This window comes from Durio zibethinus, chromosome 6 (assembly GCF_047325235.1).
Source record: "Durio zibethinus cultivar Kanyao isolate XHJ-2024 chromosome 6, ASM4732523v1, whole genome shotgun sequence".
Classification (NCBI taxonomy): domain Eukaryota; kingdom Viridiplantae; phylum Streptophyta; class Magnoliopsida; order Malvales; family Malvaceae; genus Durio; species Durio zibethinus.
In genome coordinates, this window is record NC_143167.1 from 22,131,213 (window position 1) to 22,158,938 (window position 27,726).

General features: G+C 31.6%; 1 protein-coding gene across 3 annotated transcripts; it reads left to right on the forward strand.

Annotated features, from left to right (window-relative positions):
• The first annotated feature begins 3,640 nt into the window (after positions 1-3,640).
• Positions 3,641-14,717, forward strand: LOC111285703 (subtilisin-like protease SBT2.5). Of its 3 annotated transcripts, none has more exons than XM_022875272.2 (12): positions 3,641-3,959; positions 4,045-4,172; positions 4,544-4,740; positions 6,674-6,818; positions 6,951-7,345; positions 9,377-9,472; positions 9,561-9,633; positions 10,227-10,512; positions 12,049-12,374; positions 12,543-12,810; positions 12,968-13,249; positions 14,004-14,717. In XM_022875272.2, the coding sequence occupies exons 3-12, from the start codon at positions 4,562-4,564 to the stop codon at positions 14,408-14,410; spliced, it is 2,457 nt and encodes an 818-aa protein (XP_022731007.2). In that variant the 5' UTR covers positions 3,641-3,959; positions 4,045-4,172; positions 4,544-4,561; the 3' UTR covers positions 14,411-14,717. The 3 variants fall into 3 exon arrangements, with proteins under 3 accessions (XP_022731007.2, XP_089618402.1, XP_022731006.2); XM_089762276.1 differs by having other exon boundaries at positions 4,080-4,172; positions 6,948-7,345; XM_022875271.2 differs by having other exon boundaries at positions 4,080-4,172.
• The last annotated feature ends 13,009 nt before the right edge of the window (positions 14,718-27,726 follow it).

Consider the following 27,726-nt stretch of genomic DNA (forward strand, 5'->3'; position numbering starts at 1 on the left):
AATGCCTTAAATAATGCTAGTCAATTTATTTAAGAAATTTAAGGCATTTTCTAACAAAAAATACCTTAAATAATCTAAAAACAATTAAACAAAATTATTTAAAGTGTTTTTAACCAGAAACACCTTAAATAATGTTGGTCGATTTATTTAGGAGATTATTTAAGGTATTTTTTATGCTAAAACGCCATTAATTGCAATAATAAAAAAAAGTTTTAACAATAAAAATCTATACTGATTTACAGTCACCTTCAAACATACTTTTCAAAATAGTAACAGCTATTTTATAATTTTTTATTCAAGTTAAATTTAAAAATAACGTAATTTTGCCCCTCGAAATCCTAGAATACCATAAGGAGATGTGGGTTTTTGATTCCGAGACTTTGAATATTGTTGGAAATTTGTCACTTTCCCTCGAAATTAGATTACTTTGAACCAAACGTTAGAATCAAATATCAACAGTAAGATTATAAGAGAAAATGCATGAATTCCCCCAAACCAAACAGCCCCTATATGTTTATGCGCATAGTTTACAAATCACACTTGACGATAGGAATGGTTTTTTACATACATAGGAAATCGATACCTTTTTTTTTTTTTCCTTTCCCATACTAAAAGACAAACATATTTTAGGCAAAAAAATGTAAATAACAAGAAAGGCCTAAAAGATTTTTATGAACAAGTCAATAATATGTTGTTTTAATCCTTAAATTAAGATGAAAATAGTGAGAATTATCTTCTTATTAAGTGACACCTAATATATAGTATATTACTAAGACTCGAACTACGTATCAATTAATATCAAGGTAAATTACCTTATCAAGTATATATAGGTTAATAAGTTGTTGGGTATAGAGTTTCTTAATCACAAAAAAAAAAAAAAAAAGAGAACGAAAAAAAGAATTCTTGGAGCATTATGCTTTAGCTCACTAATTAAGTATCTTATCCATATCGTTTTGGGGGATGAGTAATTTGGAGAGGTTCAAAGGTTAGATCTTAGATTTTGAATATGTTTAATTCTTTTAGAGAATAAATAAATAATTGAGTTTGTTTACTATATATAGTTGATGAAGTTTTTAAATTTATCAAACATGATTAAGCGATGAATTCATGTATCTTTTGTTTGTTATATTAATTTAAAAAGGTATGTGTAAAGTCATATTTGGTACAAAAGATTATGATAAGATATGATAATATAATATTATAAATAGAATTAGATTAAATAAGATTATCATATCTTATATTTGATGTGTGTGAATTAAGATAGAATAATTTATTTATTGATCAAAATTATTTTTTCTCAAAATTTATATAATTTAAATTATTGATATAATTTTTAAAGGTATAATAGAATATGTAAATTTAATCGTATGGATTAAAAATAATTCTTTTCACTTTGAGATAATTGAATCATCATATACCATTCTTATAAATAAAATATAGTATAGAATAATTATTATACTATTTTATCTATTATCTTATGCACCAAATACAACATTAATTGCTAATCTTATTTTTGAAATTTAAAAACTTTACTTAATTAGGGTGGAAGAGATAATTTTCTTAACCAAAAAGAGAAATTATTGAAATATCTTTGTGTTAGAACTAGGGATAATTGAGGTGAAATTTTTAAATATTTTTATATTTATATAGAATTTTATTTTAAATAATTTAAAACTTATAATTTCATCCCAATAAAATTAAATATAAATTTTTATATTGATATTATATATATATTTTTAAGTTAAAAAAGTTAAAGTTACATAATTCTCACTCATTAATAGGTAATTGACCAATAACAATATTTAACTATATTACATTTTGTTTAGTTTTAGGTTTTTATTCAATTACATTTAAAATTAATTTGTTCTCTTAAGTAGTTTAAGTTAACCTATTTTAACTTTAGATAAACCACCATAAGAAAAAAAAAAAACCTTGATTCTCCAATTGTAGATTAGAGATCTACTAAACTTTTCAAGAACACTCTTAAATTTTAATTAGTTAATCTTCAATTTCACTTTAAAATTTCAATTGTGTTTATTATAGTTTATTCTTTTATGGGTATTTTTCTTATAACAATTTCAATTATTTGTTATTACATCAATTATGTATACCTTACCATTGAAAACATGGGTTTTAATTAACTTAAACTTGTGTAGAACTAATCATAAAACTGAAATCTTGTGTAAAATTAAACATCTCGATTATGAAATTATGATGAAAATTGGTGTTGCCTAATTCAAATAAATAAAAAGTTTATGTTCGTTTTTTTTTTTTTTTTTTGTAATTCATGCTTATTGTATTAGCTTACTTGTCTCCTTGATATAATTTATATGAGTTTATTATGCATTTAAAAAAAATTAATTTTTAATATTATATAAGACTTCCGCCCCGCGAGCTAAAAATCCTACTTCCATCCTTATTGAGTATTATTATTTTACTTTCTCCAACACTTCCTCACTCTAAATTTTTTCTAACAAAAAGAAAGCACACTAATTAAGGTTTGTGTTTCATTAGTATATTTATTTTTTACAATAAAAGGTGAAAAACAAAAAATAAAAGATGAACTAAAAACATAAAATAAAAAAAAAAACCAACCAACAAGTGCTTAGAAAAAATTGACCAAATTAGTTGATTATGTGGGAAAATTTTATCTTTACTCTGATCATGTACCTTTTGATCGTAGAAATTTCATTTGCTAATCTTCTTCTTTTTACACCTTTTTTGAAATCTTAAATAAAGTTTTATGAATTATGACACAATTGTGGCAACGTTTGACCAAATCTCTTGCTTTGAAGCATATATATCTAATTCACCGCATTAAGAAAAAAACTATAATTTACAACGTATCCAATCTACAATGCTAATATAATATAAAAGGCAAATACTTTAAAAAAAATAAAAAAGCAACTCTTCGGAAAGCAAGAAACAACCGTATGTTTGAAATTTTGACAAAAAAAAAAAAAAAAAAAAGACACGTGCGTTAACGCGGAAAATTAAATACTAGCAGTATCCGTTCCGCTGCAATCAGGTGCCCTGCCCTCGCTGCTCCCTATCAACTATCATAGCCAATTTTAGGGGTAATTACGCCATTTCAATCAAACAATCCAGACAGTTTGCGCGCCAATGTTTCTCTCTCCCTTGTCATAATTAAAGATAACAAAAACAAAAAGCTACTATATTAATTGAGAAATAATTAAAATTAATAATTTTAAATACAATATAATTATACGAAAATTATAAAAAAATACATATGAGTTTTATAGAAGTAAATATATATTTTATATTTGATATAATGAACCAATTTTTATATTTTATATTTATTAAAAATAAAATAAATAATTATAACTATATAAATTATTAGATTTACAAATAATATAATAATAAAAGTAAATTATTATATAATAATTTGTCTATGATTACCCCGTTATCTTCGCTTCCTTGTCTGCACGATCCTCGTTAAAAAACAATATAAAAATTAAAAAAATTATATCTTAATCCAACGTTTTATTTGAACATTAAAAAAAATTAAATTTGTATAAATTGTAAATGATTTTCTTAAATATTCATTACTTTTAAGTTTTAAAGCAATAAAAATAAAAAATAAAAAATAAAAACCTAACGACCTAACACGCTCTCACTCACTCGCTAGTCTGCTCTAGTCTATTCTCTTCCTTCAATAGTAATAAGCGACGCACACTTTACTTTCTACATCTCTTTCTTTTCCTTTGTTTTTTTTTTTTCTCAGCATTTTCTTTCATTTTCTTTCTCGCTTTGAATCAAAGATCCAACTGAACTGATCGTATATCTGCAAATGTTTGAATAAATATGCTCTCTCTTTCTCTCTGATCAATCATTTTACCTTCTGCTTTCACATTCACTTTTCTGTTTTTTTTTTTTTTTTTTTGCTTTGATAAAATCGTCTTACCAAAGCTTCCTTGATTCCCTTCTTTAATGCTTGCGTAAGTGTAAATTTTCCTTTTTTTTAGTGATATTGCCACGATAAATGCTTATGAAGATTCTGATCTTTCTTTTCCCTTTTTTTAGTTTATTTTTGTAATTATTCTTTGCTTGGATCGTAGACAAAACGACGTTGACAACTGATTGACGTGAATGTAAATAAGAAAAGCAAGCTTCCGGCGGGATTGGATCGGGTTTTTTTTATTGTCTCTTGGGTAATTTTTCGTTTTTTTGTTTTTCTATATTTTTACTAATTTAAGTAATGTTTTCCCCTTATTTCTAAAAAAGAAAATCATAAAAGGTCTGAAACGAGCTTAATAAATTTCAACTCTATCTGATCTCAGTGAAGTTGTTTATTTTTAGCAAGAAGGATCTAAATCCAAGTTACTTTATTTATTTTCTCTCTGTAAATGTCAATATCATTTTTAGTTAAGTCTCTTTTTCACTTACAAAATCGGATATTTTTTCCTTTTTAAAAACAAAAGAAATAATTGCTGTAAAAATTAACTTCAAAAGAAAAACAAAAAAAAAAAAAAGAAAAACTTTAGAATTTTGTTTAAGTACTAATAATTTTAAAGTGAAGCAGATTTTGAAAGGGAGAAAAATGAAGGTGATGGCGGTGGAGTGTGCTGTCCTGGTAATGCTTTTGGGGCTTGTGGTGACTGGGAGAGCGGAGATTTACATAGTGACAATAGAAGGAGAGCCTATTATTAGCTATAAAGGTAGTGAAAATGGGTTTGAAGCTACGGCTGTGGAGTCAGATGAGAAGCTTGACACTACAAGGTAAATTTTTGTTGGTATATATATATTTCTCATTGTTTTCAATTTTGGTCGGTTTCTTTCTTTTCTTTCTTTTAATTTTTTTTGTCTGATTGTGGCTGTTCCGTTGTTGGCTTATTTGGTATCCTGTTGTGCAATGGGCGTCTTTGAATGATATATGCGCAAGGGCCTAAAAAATTTACTATGAATTTGACGTGACTTTGATAATACTCAATATAGATTAGTAGTTGTACACCCTTCAAAAGCAAAGTAGATAGCTTCTTGCTCATATCTTAATTCTTTTTTTGGACATAATAGTAGTTTCTTAATATGGGTCTTTACTCTTTTTTACCCACTCTTTTATATTCTGCATCAATGAAGATTTTCTTTTAAAAGAAAAATGAAACTGTAAATCAAATTTGCTTGTTGGGAAATTTGGATCTTTCACGGTTTCACCTCGGTGTGGCTTATCTATATTTTTGGACTCTGTTGAGCTCCTAATATTTTCAATATTTTTGATGTAAAATTTTGTGGTGACATAATGCAGTTTTTCTGTTGAAATAATAATTATTATTATGAGAGTGAATGCAACTACTATTGTGGAAACCTGCTGCAGAATCAAAACAGAAATTAATGCATTTGAGTTATATTAATTATTAAAGAAGGGGAAGTTAGAAAAGAAGTGAAGTAAATGTTTTTATGTTTTTTTTTTCCTTTTAAAAGGAGAGAAGAGAAGAAAAGGTTAAGTTGAAGCTGTGTTATATTTTCCTGCACAAGTTGAGGGAGAGTTGCCGTGAGGCCCTAGAAATAAACCATTGATCCGATGTTCAACTCCAATTTCATTTTTTTGCATGCTGCCTGAGATTATTGGATGATCTTAAGGGAAAAGACCTTTTTAATGAGTTTAGTTGAACCGTTTATTTTCGAAATTGAGGCTTTAGTTTATAGATATTAGAGCTAATATTTAGCCTACTTAGCTAGGCGAACAATGAAATTTCTTATCTATTTGTTGTGCTTCTTGCATTGGTAATAAGCTGGTTCTTTTTAACTGTTCCAAAATCTATTGGTTCATTACGTACTGCATTGACATGGATTATCTTTCCTTCCCTCTCTCTTCTCACACTCAAATAGACTGACGCACACAATAAGTCTCTTATAGTTGATTGAAAAAACTGAAGTTGGCTTGATTATTATCCCTTTCGTTTTCTTTGTTGCTTGTTTCAGTGAATCGGTAACATCCTATGCTAGTCATCTCGAAAAGAAACACGATATGCTTCTTGATATGCTGTTGAAATAATAATTATTATTATGAGAGTGAATGCAACTACTATTGTGGAAACCTGCTGCAGAATCAAAACAGAAATTAATGCATTTGAGTTATATTAATTATTAAAGAAGGGGAAGTTAGAAAAGAAGTGAAGTAAATGTTTTTATGTTTTTTTTTTCCTTTTAAAAGGAGAGAAGAGAAGAAAATGTTAAGTTGAAGCTGTGTTATATTTTCCTGCACAAGTTGAGGGAGAGTTGCCGTGAGGCCCTAGAAATAAACCATTGATCCGATGTTCAACTCCAATTTCATTTTTTTGCATGCTGCCTGAGATTATTGGATGATTTTAAGGGAAAAGACCTTTTTAATGAGTTTAGTTGAACCGTTTATTTTCGAAATTGAGGCTTTAGTTTATAGATATTAGAGCTAATATTTAGCCTACTTAGCTAGGCGAACAATGAAATTTCTTATCTATTTGTTGTGCTTCTTGCATTGGTAATAAGCTGGTTCTTTTTAACTGTTCCAAAATCTATTGGTTCATTACGTACTGCATTGACATGGATTATCTTTCCTTCCCTCTCTCTTCTCACACTCAAATAGACTGACGCACACAATAAGTCTCTTATAGTTGATTGAAAAAACTGAAGTTGGCTTGATTATTATCCCTTTCGTTTTCTTTGTTGCTTGTTTCAGTGAATCGGTAACATCCTATGCTAGTCATCTCGAAAAGAAACACGATATGCTTCTTGATATGCTGTTTGATCGTGGGAGTTACAAGAAACTCTACAGTTATAAACACCTGATAAATGGCTTTTCAGTTCACCTTTCCCCTGAACAGGTGAAACTTTCAAATGCTACACATTGTGGTTTTCTCTTTAAAATAAATTTTTTAGCTGAATGAATACTTATAATTTTTCTAAAACCAATCTCTTTCATTATCATTCCTTACACTATGCCAATATATTAGTAGGCAGAAACCTTGAGACGTGCTCCTGGTGTAAAATCTGTGGAGAGAGATTGGAAGGTGAGGAGACTTACAACACATACCCCACAATTTCTGGGGCTCCCAACTGGTGTATGGCCAACGGGAGGTGGCTTTGACAGGGCAGGAGAGGACATTGTAATAGGATTTGTAGACTCGGGAATTTATCCACATCATCCAAGCTTTTCAGCCTATCACACTGACCCATATGGGCCTGTTCCAAAGTACAGAGGAAAATGCGAAATTGATCCTGACACCAAGAGTGACTTCTGTAATGGGAAGGTCATTGGAGCCCAACATTTTGCTGAAGCTGCAAAAGCAGCTGGTGCCTTTAATCCTGCTATTGATTTTGCATCTCCCATGGATGGTGATGGACATGGAAGGTTAGTTGCCACAGTATTCTTGAGTTACAATTTAAATGGGAAACCCTATGCTACCTTATCTTAAACAACTATACCATTGAGAGAGGTTTAGTTTATATCATTGCTACATTAAGTGAAGGAAGGTCTTAAGGACCTAAATGAGCTAATGCTAATCTTAAACCAAAAAGTGCAGATATGAGAATCAAGAACTTAGACTGTGATTGTTTGGCTGAAAAAATACTGATTATGGGATGTAAGAATTAAATATTCTACATGTTTTTATAAGTGCTAATATGCATGTATTAACTTAAACCACAATTATCCGAGGTCAAATGTCAATTAAAAAAAAAAGATGTAAAGCAAATTATCTATTTAAGCCTTATAATCACATTTATAGCATATAGTGCCTACCCAGCTTTTGGAACAGTTTCTTGTTACAAAAAGCTAAGCTAGGTTTGTTAAGCATCCAACTCAAAACCAATTGGCTGTAAGTGGAGGGGCCCAACTTGAATATATGACTATAGGATATGGGATAATACCACTTTAACAAGGTCAACAAGGTTTTTGGTGACTGATTTTGGCTTATGTAAAAGCTGAAAACTAGAGTTTTGAGAAAAGTTGCAACAAGAAACTGATAGATGGATTTTATGAAATTTTTAAACAGACTAAATATTTTTATTTACTTTTAATATTGTTCCTTCAATAGCTGCACTTTTTCTTGCAGCTTGGCCGGGTAAAGGCTAAAGTACATGTAAAATTGAAACTCCTGTAACTAATCGAACTGCAAATAGAAAATTTACATCATTAAATGTATGATGTCAATCTATGTGTAAGTAGAAGATATTATGGCTACTCACTTGCAGATAAACACTAGACAATTCAAAAATATGGCAGTAAATGGTAAAGTTGCATCTTTTGTTTTCTTTTGTGATACCTTTAGTTAATTCTCTGGCATGAGTCTGCCAATATCATTTAATGCAAAGGTACTAATGTTCTGCTTCATATTTATCAACTGTAGCACTTTTTACTCAAAGTCCACTGTTCTTTAAAAGACCCTTTTTTTTTTTTTTTTTTTTTTTCTGGGCAATAGTTAACACAAGATGTGAGCTCAAAATAAGTAATCATTCTTGCACATGATATTCCTACATTGTGAACTGAGGTTGCAGCTCTGCTTCTGGTACATAGGCATCCCAATCTCTTGTTGATTCCTCCAATGGAAATATAATTCCGGATAGGCCTTTGTGTTTGTAATTCTGATTCTGATTTGTAGAAAAATAGTTTTAGCATGAACTTAACAGCAGCCTACATAAAATGAATAAAGTATATGATGACTGGTCTTCATAAGATTATGGTGGGAATTGTACCAGATGTTCCATTTTGTGATTTTCCTTTCCTTTTTTTCCTTTTTTTTTTTTTTTTTTGTTTTTTCTGTTTTGAAATGTTTGTTAAGTGAACTTTCTAACATATTTGAATCATAGAAAAATTGGAAGGTGCTACTGCTAGAGGTCTTGAAAGAATTGGGAATCTTGTTCTCTTCATGGAGAATTGGTAAAATAATGCTCATTTTAAAATTACTTTAGTGTTGTCTGAAGAATGTTTCAATCAAATTGTTTATTTCCAAAAAGGGCATTCTGATATTCACATATTAAATGTCTGGATTTATAGTACAAAGCAAAATTGACCAAGTTAGAAAAAAATTTTCGTTTCAATGGTAAGTAATAAAAACAAATATATGGATAGTTATATATTTAAGACAGGCCTTGGAAAGAGGGTGATATATCAGATTAAACTGTAAATAAATATTTTCAGTGAGTATAAAAGGGAGCAAAAGGTGAACGACACTAGAGAAACCTTTGCTTTCCTTGCTGCATTTCTGGGGGAAAGCTAAGCAGCATAAAACTTTTCCTCACATAGCTTCTATTCTTTTCTCGCTGAGGCAAAAATTAGCATTTGATAGAAAGACTTCTATATAAATTTACTGGAGTTAAGTGAAAAAAATTTGTATCTTTCTTTTAACCGGTTCCTCTTCTTTGTTAAATCACTGGATGCCAGTCACATCGCAGCTATTGCAGCTGGGAATAATGGTATTCCCGTGAGGGTGTATGGCCATGAATTTGGAAGAGCAAGTGGAATGGCTCCTCGTGCCAGGTGCAGATTACTCGGATCTTCCTAGGTTATTGTGCAATTAAAATATTTTTTTTAATATGAGAATTTTTTTTTTTTTTTTTGGTTTCAGGATTGCTGTCTACAAGGCACTATACAGGCTTTTTGGAGGGTTTGTAGCAGATGTGGTAGCTGCAATTGATCAGGTATGCTACAATTTACTTAGGAAATCACATGGTGCCATCATAGTTATTTCTCTCATTGCTATTTATGTTAATTCAAGGCTACTGCTAAGATACAAGCCTTCTATCTGTTTTGCGCTTGGGATAACTCCATCTGAGATATAAATTAAACATTATCTATAGGTATTTTCCTTATACATCTATCATTTGGGACTCTAGGTAACCAGATAAGGATTTTCCTTTTGGATATTGTCTTATATGTGTCTCTTGTTCCTAAGGATTGAGCCACAAATTTTGGCTGGGAGATGTTTTTGTGGAACACTTCTTCAATGATTTATCTTTGAATTAGAGATCTTGATGACTAACATCCTCCTTTGTAAACACAATGTGAAGCTGTCTCTTTTTAGTTATCTTATGTTGAGATCTGAACATGCAAAAAAAAGGAAAGAGAAAAAAAGAATCTTTGAGCTTGTTTATGATAGGCTTGAAAAGGAAAAACAAAAAGTCGTACTTTTGCTATCTGTGTGATTCTGAAAGATGCCAATTTACCAATCAGCTATACATCGTTTTACGTTATTTTTGTTGAAAACTTGTGATTTGACAACTTTTATGAACAGGCTGTTCATGATGGTGTGGATATCCTCAGCCTCTCAGTGGGACCAAATAGTCCTCCAGCAACTACGAAGACCACATTTTTGAATCCTTTTGATGCTACACTTCTTGCAGCTGTCAAAGCTGGTGTTTTTGTTGCACAGGCTGCTGGAAATGGAGGTCCTTTCCCTAAAACTTTGGTGTCTTATAGCCCATGGATAGCATCTGTTGCAGCTGCAATTGATGATCGTAGATACAAAAACCATCTGACCATGGGAAATGGAAAAATTTTAGCTGGAACTGGATTGTCCCGTAAGTTGCTTCAACTTTGACTATTTATTTGTGGCAAATTTGTGCATATGATTGGCCATTAATAGCAAAACATTTTTGCTTTACTCCTCACTTTGGTTACTACTGGGCTTATTTAAAAAATTAATCACCTTTTAAGATTGTTGATTTTATGTTGGTCTAGTGTTGTGCAATAAAATTTCCTAGGGCACAAGGTTTAGTTCAAAATTCAGATTAAAGAATCAGAATTCACAATTTTTACAAATTTCCTTAGATTATTGAACTCAAGTTTGAGCTTAAGCTTGACTCGAGTTTTCATCTCTTTGCTTGAATTGATGTAATTGAGCTAAAGTAGCTCAGTTACATTTTTCTAGCCAAGTTTGAGTACAGAAATAAGCTCAACAGAGCTAGGGTTCAAGCTTCGGGTTTGGTAATCGAGTCAAGCTCAAGTTTTGAGTTTTGTCAAGGCTAGCATTGTATCAAGTTGCCTCAGTTGCACCTCTATTTGTTTTGTTCTCATTTATTATCATGATGGTAATAAAATGTTGACTAGAATTTTTAAAATTGGTCTTTTTTGAGCATTTGATATGGCAATCTTTATTTATATTTGTATTTATGTTTTCTAACTTCATAATATATTTATCTTTAATTAATATCATAAAGGCTAAATACATTGATAAGGGTCTAAACCTCCTTCCAATATATGATTCTGTCTTCAATTTTGAGCAATTAAGGGTCCATTTGGATGGATGGTAAGATTAGCTTTGGTGAGATTGAAAGTAGCAATCGAGGTGAGATTGGGTGCTATAGGAGTGAGATAGGATATTATAGTAGTGAGATTAAAATCAGTGGTAGGATATATGTTTGGATGCAAAAGTAGCAATGGCATTAAGATGAATTGTAGTAAGAAAAAATGACCATTAAGGATATTAGATTGACAATTCTATATAATAAAAAATTTAAATTATTTAATATTTATGAAATTAATAAATAATTAAAAATTTATTAAATTATTTTCATATCAATAATAATTTTATTAATAAAAAAATTTTAATCTTATAAAAAAAATCATTTGAAAACTTTTAAGTTAAAAAAATTTTAAAATAAAATAAAACGAAAAAAAAGACAACAAAATTAAAAAAAAAAGATGGGTAAGATAGAAAAAGTAGACTTAAAAAATTGCCTTACCTTTTACTATAAAAAGGAAAATAGAAAGAGGATAATTATGGAAAAGGAGCTGTGATTGCCTTCACTGGACCCATGAAGGTTTGGTATCTAACTGGAGGTACAGCACGATCAAAGTGTTTTCATCGCGCTGTCTTTTGCTATCCAAACATGTTTACCGTGAGATTAACCCCTCTAATCTCACTCCACTGAAGGAACTTTTAAATCCAAATGAGCACTAAGTACCTTATTTTAACAATTGGACTTAATAATGGAATGTGCTGTTAGTCTCACTAGCTGTGTGGTTGCTCACTTGCCAATTTCTTGGCCTTTAATTTCTATGGATAAATCTCTCTGTTTTTAAAGATAAAGTTTGTAGCTTATGCATTTTTGCAGCTTCTACTCATTCAAACCAAACCTACACCATGGTTGCTGCTAATGATGTGCTACTGGATTCATCAGTAATGAAGTATAGCCCCTCAGACTGCCAAAGGCCAGAAGTGTTGAACAAGAACTTGGTTGAGGGGAACATTCTTCTTTGTGGCTATTCCTTCAACTTTGTTGTTGGTACTGCATCAATTAAGAAAGTCTCTGAAACAGCCAAGGCTCTTGGTGCAGTTGGTTTTGTTCTTGCAGTGGAAAGTGTTTCTCCTGGAACAAAGTTTGATCCTGTTCCTGTTGGTATACCTGGAATCCTTATCACTGATGTCTCCAAGTCAATGGTAACCATCCTTGCTCTTCTTATCTATTTAATAATACAGTTAGTTTTCCATCATCTCACTAGGCCAGAATCTGCAACCTGCTCTCGTTGCTTGATCGAATATTATTCGACTTTTCTAACATGATAATGCTAAATTTTATGATTTGGCTCTTGGAAATCACATTTTAAGGATCTTATCAACTACTATAATGTTTCTACACCAAGAGATTGGACCGGACGAGTGAAGAGCTTCAAAGCTATTGGTAGCATTGGGGATGGTTTGATGCCAATTCTCCATAAATCTGCACCACAGGTTGCACTATTTTCTGCTCGAGGGCCTAACATAAAAGATTTCAGCTTTCAAGATGCAGATCTTCTTAAGCCTGACATTTTGGCACCTGGTTCTCTAATTTGGGCTGCTTGGTCACCAAATGGAACGGATGAGCCTAATTATGTTGGTAAAGATGTGCTCAGTTTTTATACTTGTTTCTTTTCCTTGTCTTCTCAGCCATCACTTTTAGAAACTTCTGGCACATGTTAGGAGGAAGAGAAGTGACATTGTGCTTCTAGTAATGAAAATTTTATTGATCTCAATCAATAATTTGCTTTGAGCAGGAGAAGAGTTTGCTATGATTTCTGGAACCAGTATGGCTGCACCGCATATAGCAGGGATAGCTGCTCTTTTGAAGCAGAAACACCCTCATTGGAGTCCTGCTGCTATAAAATCAGCCTTGATGACAACATCAACAAAGCTAGACAGAGCAGGAAGGCCTCTTCAAGCGCAACAGTATTCTGAAACAGAGGCCATGAAGCTTGTTACAGCCACTCCTTTTGATTATGGGAGTGGTCATGTTAATCCAAGAGCTGCTTTGGATCCCGGACTCATCTTTGATGCGGGTATTCTTTCTTTTGCTTTGTAATTTTATCATGTATTGTTTAGTTGGTTATTCTATATAGATCCCGTCAACTTTGCAACCTAATTACTTTACCTAGGCAAGAGGATGGAATAAATGGACTTTGACTATCTAGCCTGAGCAAGATGTTTTTTTCCCTTTTGAGCATTTGAGCTATAAGATATTTATTACAAGAATTGGTAAATACCCAAGGAAGTTATGATTCTGGTATACGTATCTAATGAAATTTCAAGGCTTAGTATGCTGTGCTAATGGATGTCACTTAATCAATAGAAATTTCAAGAAAAGCACTGGCATAAATTCTCTCAAATTCTCTATAGAATGGCTACAACTTAGGAAATGACATAGGGCCATTACATAAACCAAAGCTGGACACTTGGGTCAAACACTGTGGTGGATAATATTCCAAAGGAACCTCACAAAAAACCATAGTCAGGGATTAGAAACGGTGAAGAAAACATATGGGGAAAACTTGATTTAAGTACATTTGACCTGAGTGTTTTTCAGAAAAAGAAATTTGCATCACATTTTGCTAGCTAAAGAAGCTTTGCCTTGAAACCATGCCTTTGGTTATGCACTAATAAGCTCTAACATCTTACTAGGTGACAACTTCAGGTTGTTGAGACACTACCTATTGCTGAAGTATTACGACTGCTTTTCTTTCTAAACCCCCGCGTTACACTTTAGCTTTGTGAAACCTTTCAGTGTCTTTATTTGTTTCCCCTTACCTTTTGTAGGTTATGAGGGTTATTTGGGATTCTTGTGCACCACACCTGGTATTGATATTCATGAGATAAAAAAGTACACAAACTCGCCCTGCAATAACACCATGGGCCACCCGTCAAATCTCAACACTCCATCAATAACAATCTCTCATCTGGTGGGAACTCAAACGGTTACTCGTATTGTTACAAATGTTGCTGGGGAAGAAACCTATGTCATCACGGCTAAAATGCAGCCATCCGTTGCCATCGAAACCAGCCCTTCAGCAATGACTCTGAAACCTGGTGCATCGAGGAAGTTCTCTGTTACTCTTACTACTCGATCAGTTACCAGAAGTTACAGCTTTGGAGAGATTATCATGAAAGGCAGCAGAGGGCACAAGGTAAGTATACCAGTGGTGGCAATGGGATACTGGCGATAGTTTGGATTGGTAAGCAGAAGTAAGGTTGGTTTATGGTTGTATTATTCTTTGTAATTTGTTGTAATAATATGAGGTTAGATGCATTTGTCTGAAATATATGTATTGTGGAATAGCTGTAAAGTGTTATAACGTGGGGGAGACTCCTATTTAGCGTCTTTAAGTTTTGCTAATTCGATAAAATGCTTCATACTATTATTCTGTACTGTGTGTCCCGTAAGAAGTGTGCTTTTGTTGGATTGACCAGGGAAAATTCCCTTTGTATATCCTTTTCTTTCTTTGCAAAACTTAAAAGTATGTTTGACATAAATGTTATGTTGGTCACCTACATGCATGCAAGTAGAGGTATCCATGAGTTGGATAAGTTAAAGCATGGTTGACACTTTCCAAAATCTTGTCCAAACTAATAAATCCTAATATGTCTAATATTACTTAAAACAATGTTAAGATATTAAAACTATTTTTATAATAATATTTTAGAACCAGATTATTTTTTATTCAAATTAATATTTTTGAGTTTAATTGAGCTTGAATTTGAAAATTTTAATCCAAAGCTTGTCTTTAGTAGAGCTAATCCGATCATTAAGCTCACGTTTAACTCTACCCCAATATTATTATATTAATTTAAAATATTTTTATTTACTTTAATTCAAAAAATATTACAAATATGAATATTATTAAACATAAAAATATTAATAAAAAATCTTTTAGTGTTTTAATTTTAAATATCTCTTGTTTTTTGGTGCATTAAATATCTCTAATTTGAATATTATTAAACATAAATATTTTTAATATTTTAATGGTAAATAGTAATATATAACTCTTTAATAATAAAATATTTTTATTTAATATTTTAATAATAAATATTGATATATAATTATTTAAAAAATTAATATGATAAATAGTAATTTTATTATTTTAATAATGAATATTATTTAGTATAATAATATTACTCATTTAAGAATAATTTTTAATAATTTTAATTTATTTTCAATCATTTTTTAAAAAAATTTTAGATATATAGTATCATTAATATGTAATGAGAAATATTTTTATATCACTATTTTAATAATAAATATAAATAGATAATACTTTTCTACAATTTAATAATAAATATTTCTATTTTAATAGTATAAGTATTTGAAACAATTTAATATGAAATATTAATATTTTTTAATATTAATTATATTAATAAAAATAATATTTAAATAATAATGACACTATTTTAGATATACTATTTTAAATATAAATATATGTAATGTTTTAAAAATAAATAGAACTATTTTGAGTATTTAATATAAATATAATATTTTAATAATTGATTATCCGCAAACTGTTAATATTTTAATATAAAATATTTTAAATATTTCAATAATAAACAATTCAATATTTTAATAAACAAGTTTTAAAATATTTTAATAATAAATATTTTCAATATTTTAATAATTATGTCAATATTATAAATAAGAAGTATTTAAAAATAATAAAACAATAATTTTTTTTATTAAGTCATATAAACAATAAAACATATCTATTTAGAAAAATAAAAACTACATTTTTAAAAAAAGTATTTAAAAATAATAAAAATAAAAAATATTTTTATTAAGTCATCCAAATAATTAAACATTTATTTTAAAAAAAAGTCATTATTCCCAAAGCTGCACTAGATATCCTTTTTTAAGTCATTTTTTGGGCATAAAAGAATTGAAACTCAGTAATCGTGTCCTTAAAATTGGTCATATGATAATTTAGGAATAGTCGCTCTCTCAAGGGATGGAATTATAAAAATATGGTTGTAATAAAGTGGAGCCGGAGCCCCATGTAAGAGTTGAACATAAATTTTCACTTACTATATTTTAGATCACCATATTATAACACTTTGTTGGCATAGACATTAAAAGTTTGGTAAAAGTGTTTTAATCAATTAAATTAAATATTTAATTAGTTAATTAAATTAAATATTTAATTAGTTAAATAAATTAATTGGAAATTTATCAAAATTACGTAATAGATTAAGGTGAAAACACATGACTAGATTAATCAAAATTCAAAAATTTGTGCATCATTCACGACAATGACTGAGAACAAGTTAGTTTGTTTTCGAATAACTAGTGGCTTTTTTTATCACGTTTCCCAGAGAAGTCTCAACGCTAGAGAATGGAGGAAGATCTGAAAGCGGCATGGAGCAATCTTAGTTTAACAAAAGAGGAGAAGGATCGGGTTGAAATAGGAGTCGATTGTGACACAACAGATGCAGACGAAGAAGGAAAATGGCTAGTGGGTAAACTATAGACAGATCGGCTTTTCAATAGAGAAGCCAAGATTGGAACATTTAAAATCATTTAGAGGATAGCCAAAGAATTGCAGGTCAGTATACTAGATTCAAATCGTTTCTTTTTCAAATTTGAATCTAAAAAAGAAAACTGAGGGTAATGGATGGATCTCCCTAGTTTTTGACAAAAGGCTCTTAATCCTTGTTGAGTTTAATGAAGATTTAAAACCATAAGACTACAATTTTACCAAAGCACAATTGTAGGTAAGAATATACGATCTCCCCATTATATGGATGAATCACAATGTGGGAGAAATAATAGGGAAAAGGATGGGGGAATACAAAGGATTTGACTCAGGTAGGAATCTAGCGATCTGGGGTAAGTATATGAGAATCCAGGTGGAACTAGATATCAGGAAACGATTGCTAATGTTTGTATTACTTGAAGCACAGGGTGGTGGCGAAGACATTAAAGGGAAACTTAAGTATGAAAGGCTGCCAATCTTCTGCTATGCATGTGGTATATTAGGACACTCAGCAGCAGAATGCGAGATAACAGATAACAAGGAAAACGGGGCAACAGCTGAACCTCCCTATGGTGCATAGTTGCAAGCATCACCTGTGAAGAGAGGATATAACTCCTTCAGTACAACAACAAAATCTGACTTGGGAAGTTATCATAAAGATAGCGAACATCGGGATATGAGGAAGATGGACGATGGTAATTAAACTGAGTCAGGGAAGCAACCTAGTTCAAACAAGGGTGATCAAAATGGATTAAGCTCCCTACAAGGCAGGGTTGAAAGTGACACTTACCTAGGGGGAGAAAATCTAGAAGAAATCATACCATAGTTGGAGATGATCGAAGCTACTCGTTTAACAGAGGAGAAATACTGAATGAGTCATGAAGGAAAGATATTAGAAGGGAAGTCTCAAGTTTGAACTTAGTTCTGAGGGAGTTGGAAATAGACAACATGATCCACGAAAATGTACTGAAAATACTGAAGCAAGTAGCGGTTGGAGGGACAAAAGATTGGAAATTGATGGAAGCCAGGAGTGGGACCCCCAAATGGGCTGATAATCAAATAAAGCAAGTGGGAGGGAACCAAGGGACGACAGTGAAAAATGGGTATCCAGTTAAGGAGAAGGGAACCAAAATGACATGGAAACGCAAGGTCAAGGATGCAAACAAACAGGAAGCAGCAACACAAAAAATGTTGGGGAAGTGAGCTTTGAGAGAAGAATGAATACAGAGGGAATTACAAATATGGAATGTGAGACAAATGTTCAGAGTAAGAAGGGGTGACTTGAAGGAGACATGACCCAAACTAAAGTACCAATGGTAGAGACTGGATCCCAGTCCCGCCGAGAGCCATGAAGTGAAATGTATGAAAGTATCGGGGGCTTGGGAACCCCTAAGCAGTTAGAGCTCTTCGACAATTGTTGAAGGAAAAAGAGCTCTTCGACAATTTTTCTCAGCGAAACAAAACTACATGAAAGTATGTTAGAGAGAATAAGAGAAGATGTGGATTCAATGTTTGCTTTGGTGTTAGCTCAACAGGAACAAGTGGGGGTTTAGCCATGCTGTGGAATGCAGAGATTGACTTCAATCTTAGAAGTTTTACAAAAATTCATATTGATATGGTGGTGGAGGGGAATGGCAAAATTGATATCTGGACAATCACAGGCTTCTATGATGAGCCTGACACAAAAAAGAGGGCAAACTCTTGGGAATTAATTCGAAATCTGGCCTCTCAATCTACAATAGCGTAGCTATGCGTAGGAGATTTCAACGAAATAATGTGGTCCCACGAGAAAACAGGATAGTGTCTTAGGAATGAAAAACAGATGGAGGACTTCAGGGAAGCAGTAGGAGAAGTTGGTTTAGAAAACCTGGGTTTCAATGGCACTTGGTTCACATGGGAGAGGGGAAACCAATTTGATAACAATGTGAGGGAAAGGCTAGATAAAGGAATGGCAAACAGGCGGTGGTGGGAAAGGTTCCCTATGTACACAGTTCAACATCTTACGTTGCCTGTATTGGACCATAGCCCAATCATGGTGAACACCGAAGGAAGGAGAAAAAGAAGATTCTTGTTTGAAGCTTTTTGGGCAAAAGAGATTGACTGTGAACAATAGGTATAGGATGCGTGCAAATGTGAGGATAGTTTACATGCAGGAACTGTCATGGGAAAAATAAAAGCCACGAGTAAGCGGCTTGAAAGATGGCATGGTCAACGATACAAGAGTTTGCATGACGAGGTAGTTACATTCACTGGAGAGCTTCAAGCTGTAAAGAAGGGAGTGGCCGATGCAGAAAACTTAAATAAGGGAAGGCAGATTAGACAGGAGCTAAATTAGGCAATAGAACGGGAAGAAACTTTTTGGGCGCAGAGATCCAAGGTGGATTGGCTTAAAGAAGGGGATCGAAAAACAGGGTTTTTCCATGCCAAAGCAACCTAGAGGAAGGGAAAAAAATGTGATAAAGGGATTGGAGGATGAGGGGGGAGAATGGTGTGAATCTAACGAAGGAATTCAAAGAATAGCCAGTAGTTATTTTAAACAACTATTTAAATCCTCAGGACAGAGCCAAGCTGGTGAAATTCTTGAAGTAATAGGAAACCGAGTCTTTGACGAGATGAATGACTTCCTTCTAGCAAAGTTCAAAGCTGAGGAGACTCTCATAGAACTTTAACAAATGCAGCCCACCAAAGCACTAGGACCTGATGGTATACCTGTCCTTTTCTTTAAAGAATTTGGGCGTGTTGTATGTAGTGATGTGATTGATTGCTGTTTACATGTCTTAAATGGAATAGTGACATTAGAGATGGAAATGATGACATTAGAGATATTAACCACACCAATATCATCCTGATCTCGAAAACAAAGCAACCAAGGAAGGTGACCCAATTTAGGCCAATTTGCCTCTTTAATGTCATTTATAAAATTATTGTAAAAATCCTTGCAAATAGGCTTAAAATTGTCTCATCCCATTTTATCAGTGAAAACCAGAGTGTGTTTATTCCAGGACGGCTAATAACTGATAATATTTTGGTGGCATATGAATTACTCCATTCCATAAATAAGAGTTCAAGCTGAATTGGCTAATTTGCTCTAAAACCAGACATGAGTAGGGAGAGATGTCAATGTAGGGTAGAGCATTTTTCATCTTCATCTTTGAATTTTTATATTATACTCATCTTTGTACCTAAATCTAATGGGTATTTTAAATTTATTTCTATCTCTATCCTCATTGATATTTAAATAGACATGGGTAATCTCCATACCCATAGTTTTTAATAAAAAACTAAAATCTTAAAATTTTTTTAGCTTTTTTTTTTTATTTTGTATATTTAGGTTTTTTTATATAAATATATATTAATATATTTTTTTTGATAAAAATATATTAATTTTAATTAATCTGAAATAATAATTTATATTATTTAATAAAAATATATATACTAAATATGTATAAATATATATATAAGGTATAGGTACGAGACGAGTATTATATTATCTATCTCCACCCCATACTCAATAAAAATCTAAAATCATACGTATCTTCATCCTCATCCCCATACTTAAAACGAGATATTCATCTCCATCTTAATTCGAGTAAAAAGTCGGGCTTTCCATTAATTATGTGTAAGCTTGACATACCTAGACATAGTAAGGCCTATCATAAGGTTGAATGGAGTTTCTTGGACCAAATAATGAACAGAATAGGTTTTAAACCAAGCTAGATCTCCCTTATCATGCAATGTGTTTGCATTATCTCCTATTCGATTATTGTAAACGGCCAAAGCACTAATAATTTTTCTCCACAGAGGGGCCTTCGACGAAGCGACCTTCTGTCACCTTATCTATTCTTGTTTTGTTGTGAAGGACTATCCACAATACTCAACAGAGCCCAAGCAGATGGGTTGGTACAGGGAATTCGAGCCAGCCGAAATGGACCCCGAATCACTCACCTATTTTTTGTGGATGACAGCTTACTTTTTGCTAAGGCCAATGAAGAGACGGCGAAAGGGTGAGGGACTCGCTGAAGCTATATGAACTAGTTTCGGGTCAGAAAATAAATTACGAGAAATCAGCTTTATCTTTTAGTGGAAACACAGATGACCAACAAAAGGAGCTAATAACAAACATGTTTGGCATTGGGGCAACGAATAGTCCAGAGAAATACCTTGGTTTACCTGCCAATGTAGGATGGGATCCAATCGAGGATTCAAGGATGGTGTCATAGAAAGTTATCTTTTGAAGGCAAAGAGATATTCATCAAAGCTGTTCTTCAGGCATTACCATCTTACAGTATGAACTGTTTCATGCTAAGCAGTGGTTTATGCCACGAGCTTAACGGAGTTATTGCAAGGTATTGGTGGCGGACTGGGGAGGGATTAAGGGGTATTCACTGGACAAAATGGAAAAATATGTGTATCGCTAAATCCCGTAGGGGAATGGGCTTTCGAGACATGGAACATTTTAACAAAGCAATGCTTGGAAAACAAGGATGGAGGCTGTTAATAAACGAAGAAAGCCTCGTACACCAGGCACTCAAAGGCAGATATTTCCCACACTGTTCTTTCATGGAGGCACCGCTAGGGAGCAACCCTTCTAACACCTAGAGAAGTATTTGTACAGCCCGAGAAGTGCTTGACAGAGGACTACAATGGAGGATAGGGACTGGGCTCGCGGTCAGAATCTACAAAGATAAATGGATAACTACAACAGACCCTTCACTTGCTCAATTAACAAGGCAACAACATCTGGATGAAAATAATTTGGATGAAGAATTTATTGGTAACCATGGCGTGGAGAAAGGAATTAATTCATCAAGTTTTCTCAGATTCAGAAGCTGACTCCATCTACTCTATCCCACTCTCAAAACTAGAGGTGAAAGACCAATTAGTTTGGCACTAACACAACAAAGGAATATACACAGTTAAAAGCGAATACAAGCTGCTGACACAGGCGGAATGATGAAGGTTTTTCACCAACAGGACCTATTTTAAACAACTCAAAGATATGGAATGCATTGTGGATGGCAGAAGTCCGAAGCAAAATTAAAGTTTTGATGTGGAGAATCTACCATGGCTTCATCCCGGTAATGACGAACTTACACAAAAGGAAGATTGAGGTTAATAAGATATGTTTCATGTGTGGGTTAGAAGAGGAAACAGTAATGCATGCAATTAGAACCTGTCACGAGGCTATGCGCGTCTGGGAAGCAATACACATTGACCAAACAGAGCAGGCAAAAAATACCTCAAGTGAAGCGTGGGTCCAATAGATATGCACAATAGCTGGTAAAAAAGATTTAGTCAGTTGCATGATTACTGCTTGAGCTGTCTGGAATGAGCGACAGAATGTACCGCATGAAGGATGTAGAAGAAGTATACAGAAGCTGGTGAGCATTGTCGGGAAATACAAAGAGGATATCAAAGCAGTCCAGTCACCAACCAAGGCACAGTAGAATGTATAGGTGAAGTGGATGGCACCCAGGGATGGGACAGTGAAAGTAAACTTTGATGCACTAGTAAATACACAATCTAAGAAGGGAGGTGCAGGTGTCATTGTATGAGACTGTACGAAAGTAGCATTAGTTGCAGCCTTGTTTCCCCTATCAGACGTAGGTGGCCCGTTCTATGCAGAAGCCCAAGCAATTACTTTGGCATTAAACTTCACAGCCGAGCTGGATTGAGGAAGATAACACTTGAAGGAGACGCTTTGAACATCATTAAGTCACTGATCACAACTGAATCGGATCTATCAGCAGTGGGAGTGATCACAGAGGAATCGAAGGACAAAATGAAACAATTCCAAGTATGCTTTGTAAAACATACTCGAAGGAAAGGCAACACAGTAGTGCATTTACCGGCCAAGAAAAGTTTAGAGGCTGTAGAGAGCATTGTCTGGATTGAGGAATACCCTGAGTATATTTCTAAAGCTATTATGGAAGACTGTACGAACATCTTTTGAATGAAGAAACGAATTATTCCTTTTTCGAAAAAAAAAAATGTATTTATGAGTCATTTTCAATATTATCTCTAATTAAATTAAAATAATTACAGATAAAATCAAAGTGATTAAGTTTTTTTGAAACTCTCTCGTATAGTCTGACCTAGCATTATAAATAAATATAGAGAGTTCCAAGTCATTTGCAAGCAATTCCAAAGAAGAGGAAACCTAGCCTTTTTAGATATTCTCAAACCTTCAAGATTACTAGCCGTCTCTCCAAGTTCCATTACTATCAAGTCATTTCTTCAAATCTAACCAGTCTCTAGAGGAACAAAAAGTATCTACGACCGTTTCTTTGAAGTCTACAAAGGAAGAGCAAGCCTTTGCGATCGTTTCTTTTAAGATTTAATCAAGCTATCTCAAATCTAAGGAATCACAAGCCTTTGACCATTCCTTTAAAGATTTACTTATCTTCATCAGTTCGTGATCGAACTTTCGCCCATGAAAATCAAAGCTTCTTCTGTTCGACATGAAGACACCATTTTGAAGATTGCCAATCACTCCGTTCAAGATCAAGTTATCAAACTCTCGATAATTTTTGCTTTCAAGGAGATCGAATCAGAGAATTATTTTATTGTACAAAAAATATCACATAGAAAATTGTACTCATTATTTGATATATATATATATATATATATATATATAGATATAGATATAGAATTTTGTCAACTTATTAGCTGGCACGCCCAATGGGACATCTTTGCTTCTTATATCTATCTCTTTCAACAAATCAAATCACTACAAGAAATCAAACATGTAGTAATATTCAAAAAAATATCGGTAAAATCTCAAAATCTGTAAATATAGCATCATAAAACCTATATCGATGGTTAAAATGTGTATTCCGATAAATTTTTAACTGTTAGTATATCCATTGTCGGTATAGACATATATTGATGGTTTTTAAAAGCATCAAAATAGCTTACAGAGATATACCAATAGTTTAAGACCGTTAGTAAATGTATATATGTTGGTATAGCATCTGTGTGTTCTATCATTATACCTTTTAGCGACGGTTAACATCCGTCAGTATAGATTTGTATATTTTAATTTTTCTTGCTTATATCAACGGTTAATGGTTGTCAGTATAGACTTTACCTATACTGACCCTTAAAGATCATCAGTATAGATTTGTATGCTTTAATTTTCTCACCTATACCAATGGCTAACCCCTGTCAGTATAGACTTATATGTTTTAATTTTTTTGACCTATACTAATGGTTATGTTTGTTAGTATAAACTTATAATTTTGACCTATACTGATGGTTATGTCTGTTAGTATAAACTTGTAATTTTTCTTACTTATATCGATGCTTAGCACCTATCAGTATAAACTTGTATTCTTTAATTTTCTTACCTATACCGACAGTTAGAGACTGTCAGTATAGAATTGTATGCTTTAATTTTCTTACTTTTACCAACGGTTAGAGATTGTCAGTATAGATATATATATTTTAATTTTTTTATTATATTTTGGTGACTGTTAGTATCACCTGAAATATTTCAACGATCAAGTGAATCAGTATAAATGTTAAGACATTGGTAAATTTTTTTAAAAATTATATTTTCAATTATTAATATTAATTTATTTATAATCATAATATAATATATTTTCATATAAAAAAAACACACACACACACAATAAGTAAAAGATATTTAATAATATTAAAATTACAATTAAATTATTTATAATCCACAAACTTAGTATAAGTGAAAAACTAAAGTCATTGTACCAAGTTTGATAAAAAAAATATCGATAAAACAAACATAGATAAAGAGTTACACCATCTCACCCTAAAAAACACAATCATATGTTTGCACTACTAGACATCTAAAGACTTTTTGATCATCTTAAAACTTTAATAGAACTCTAAACAAGATAATCTTAAAAAATTTGTAAATGAATAAACAATTGTAAAACCACCTCAATAAGAAAAAACATATATGCACCCATTACAAGCGCTTTCCAAAATCAAAATATTTTAATTCATACAAAATATCATAAGTTTTGAAAAAGTCAACAAGTGTAGCTACATCATATAACTAACATGTTTAATGAACCTAGCTCACTAGCAGTATTCAATATACCAATCAAGCATCACAAAACACAATAGCCTTATTTCAACAAAGTGCATAACATCCAAACAAAACCAAATCCCTCATACAAACATAATGCTTCGAGTAAATAAACATTTTCCTAAAATACATGATCCCATCATAGATTTCTACAAAGAACCATCTGTATAGCATAAAAAAATCCAGTTAGAATTCTTGTAAATTATCTTATATATACAGAAGGTAAAAAGGTAATCATCCATTCATATAATAGTAGAAATGATTTTATAAACATCTTATTCATTCATATATACAGAAGGTAATCATCCATTTATATACCAGCAAAAATAGTTTTATAAACATCTTATTCATCAGTGTAATACATGAATGAACAAAAAATAACCTAATTTGCATCTGTAATCTCCTTATTCTTTTAGTTTAATTTCAAATAATAACTTAATGAAACCAACCTAAGATTATTTTTGTCAACAAAACTATCATTAAATAAATATTTTCACTATAACATTCAAGTCTACAAATACAAAGCATGCTTACATCATAAGGAAGCCTTTTTAAAGGAAAAAGAAAAGGCAAGAAAGCCTTCTCAAAGGAAAAAAAAATAGGTTTTAAATCATAGTGTAATTTAATGATTATGGTAAAGACGATGGGTAATGTTTCAAGATCACAATTACATGATTCAAAACCTAGATTCAAAATTGATTTTGGCATTTTATTTAAGATACAAGTATCAAGCAAAGTATTTCCATATATATATATATATATCTTGTGATGACGAGTTTACTATTTTTATTTTCATTAGGTTGATGACTTAAATTTGAAGAATGATAGTTTTCACGTAAGATTTTTAAAGCACTACTAGCATCAGGAACCTATTTTAAAAAAAATTTCAATAAGGTTCAAGATTCATGAGCAACATGATAATTTACATATATATAAACTAAAATAGATGTTATATATACCTTTTTATTCACCATGTGAGTAGCAGTATTCAAGATATCCATATTCTCATTAGAAAATTATCTTTTAAGTATCGATAAGACAATACTTAAAGTTTCTTTTAAGTTTTTAATTTTAGCCTTCAATTTTTATACTTCTTTCTTATGTTAGACCAATTCAGAATATAAAAGATCATATTATTTAGGTGAAATAGATACTGTACCCATGCAACGAACATGCCTTTTTTTCTCTAGTTCTTTAACTTTTGAATAAACATCATCTTTTCATGAAACCCTTTTAAAATTCTGAGCACTAGTTTCGCTCAAACCTTGTTTCATGAGTTTCTAAAATTGTAAAAAAACATTTTAGTATAAAAAAACTCAACATAAGTTAAAGCAAGTAATAACTAAATTAAATACCACAATTTTAACTGTCTTGTCATTCATAACACTTCCATCTTTACGTGTATGAGAAAGAATATACACCTCAACAAGTGATGGTGGAATTTCATTAGCTTTTTGTTTCTATAAAGGTACAACATTAATTATTATAATGACAAAATTGAACATATAAAAAGTAAACTTCATATTCATTTAATTAAGTGCAACAAGGAAAATTGATATATGTACCAAGGTCTGAATGATCCTTGAGAATGATTTTGTTCCTTGCAATGAGGCTCATCTAATTTTGAGTGGTTTGTTTTGTTTGTCTTACATTGTTCCTTTAAACAAATGCATAAGAAAAGATATATTATTATAACTTCGTAATTATTATCATAGTATTCAAACAAAGTGTATATTTTGTAAACATTTACCTTCGCTTTATTAGTCAACCAATGTGCAGCAAGAAACAAGAATTGACTTTTGTCTACTCGAGAATTACAAGCTTCGTAGTCATTTCCTTTGGTGTCTTGTACACATCATAAAATTTATACTTCAATTCGTTCTTGCATTGTCTCCACTTAATACCCATGTTTCTTAGTGCCCAAGACTTAATTTTTTAAAATATTTCTTCATCAACGAGCTCATCAGAATCAGATTTGTGAAATTCAAACTTTGACTACAATTTGAAAAAGGTAATTGGAAAGAAAATGTCAATATATATTATATGAATTGCTACTATTAACTAGAAACTAAAAGATTATTGTCATGGCATTAAGTAGCAACTAAAACATTATCGTATTAATACCTCTAATGTTTTTCACATTTCTTCTTTCTTAGCATTTGAAATTTCATGCCAATTTGTATAATTAATTAGTGTAAAGCTAGGCATTCTCACCATGCTACCAATGAATCGAGTTAAAGAGCAAGATTTATCATCGATAGGTATAGCATCATCATTGACCTTAACAACAACATGCTCTCCTTCTTTCAAATCCCAAATATCAGCCATATGTGTATGACCTCAATCTTTTTTTATGTTGAACATTTCTAACATAGAAAAATTATATGTAAAGAAAGTAATTAAATTCATTAAAAATTTAAACAAGTACAATATTATAACACATAAAGAATTGTACTAACATAATATAGTGTTTTTATACTTGAATTATGTTCAACTTGTTCATCTTGATCTTCATTATTTATAGATTGAGAAATTGGTTCTTGAAATTCTTACAGAGGCTCATGTTGTGAAGCTTCTGGATCTACGACACATGTTGTTCTTCAGATTGTATTTGTAGTTGAGAACTAGAGGCATAATTTACCCTAGTGATATTCAATCGTCTATGCTTTGCCATCTCAAGTCTAATAATACACAAAATATACTAAGTATAATATAACAAAGAACTTGATAGTGGCAAACCATATAAAGCATAAAGTATAATTTAATATATTACATGATCATACAAAATTAAGTAATTCAAGCTAGTAACACAAAAACAAAATATTAGTGAACTATGTCTTACATTGCAAAACCTTAACAACAATTGAAACTATTACATAGAATTAAAAAATGTCCTCCATATTATGTTCATCTATGGGATCTTCTTTTACATGCTCATTTTTCATCTCTAGTC

Excerpts from the sequence above, each read along its gene's own strand:
- LOC111285703 (XM_022875272.2), top strand. The coding sequence starts at position 4,562 with ATGAAGGTGATGGCGGTGGAGTGTGCTGTCCTGGTAATGCTTTTGGGG. Across the intron at positions 4,741-6,673 it reads GAGAAGCTTGACACTACAAG|TGAATCGGTAACATCCTATG; the intron begins GTAAATTTTTGT and ends TGCTTGTTTCAG. Across the intron at positions 7,346-9,376 it reads GATGGTGATGGACATGGAAG|TCACATCGCAGCTATTGCAG; the intron begins GTTAGTTGCCAC and ends ACTGGATGCCAG.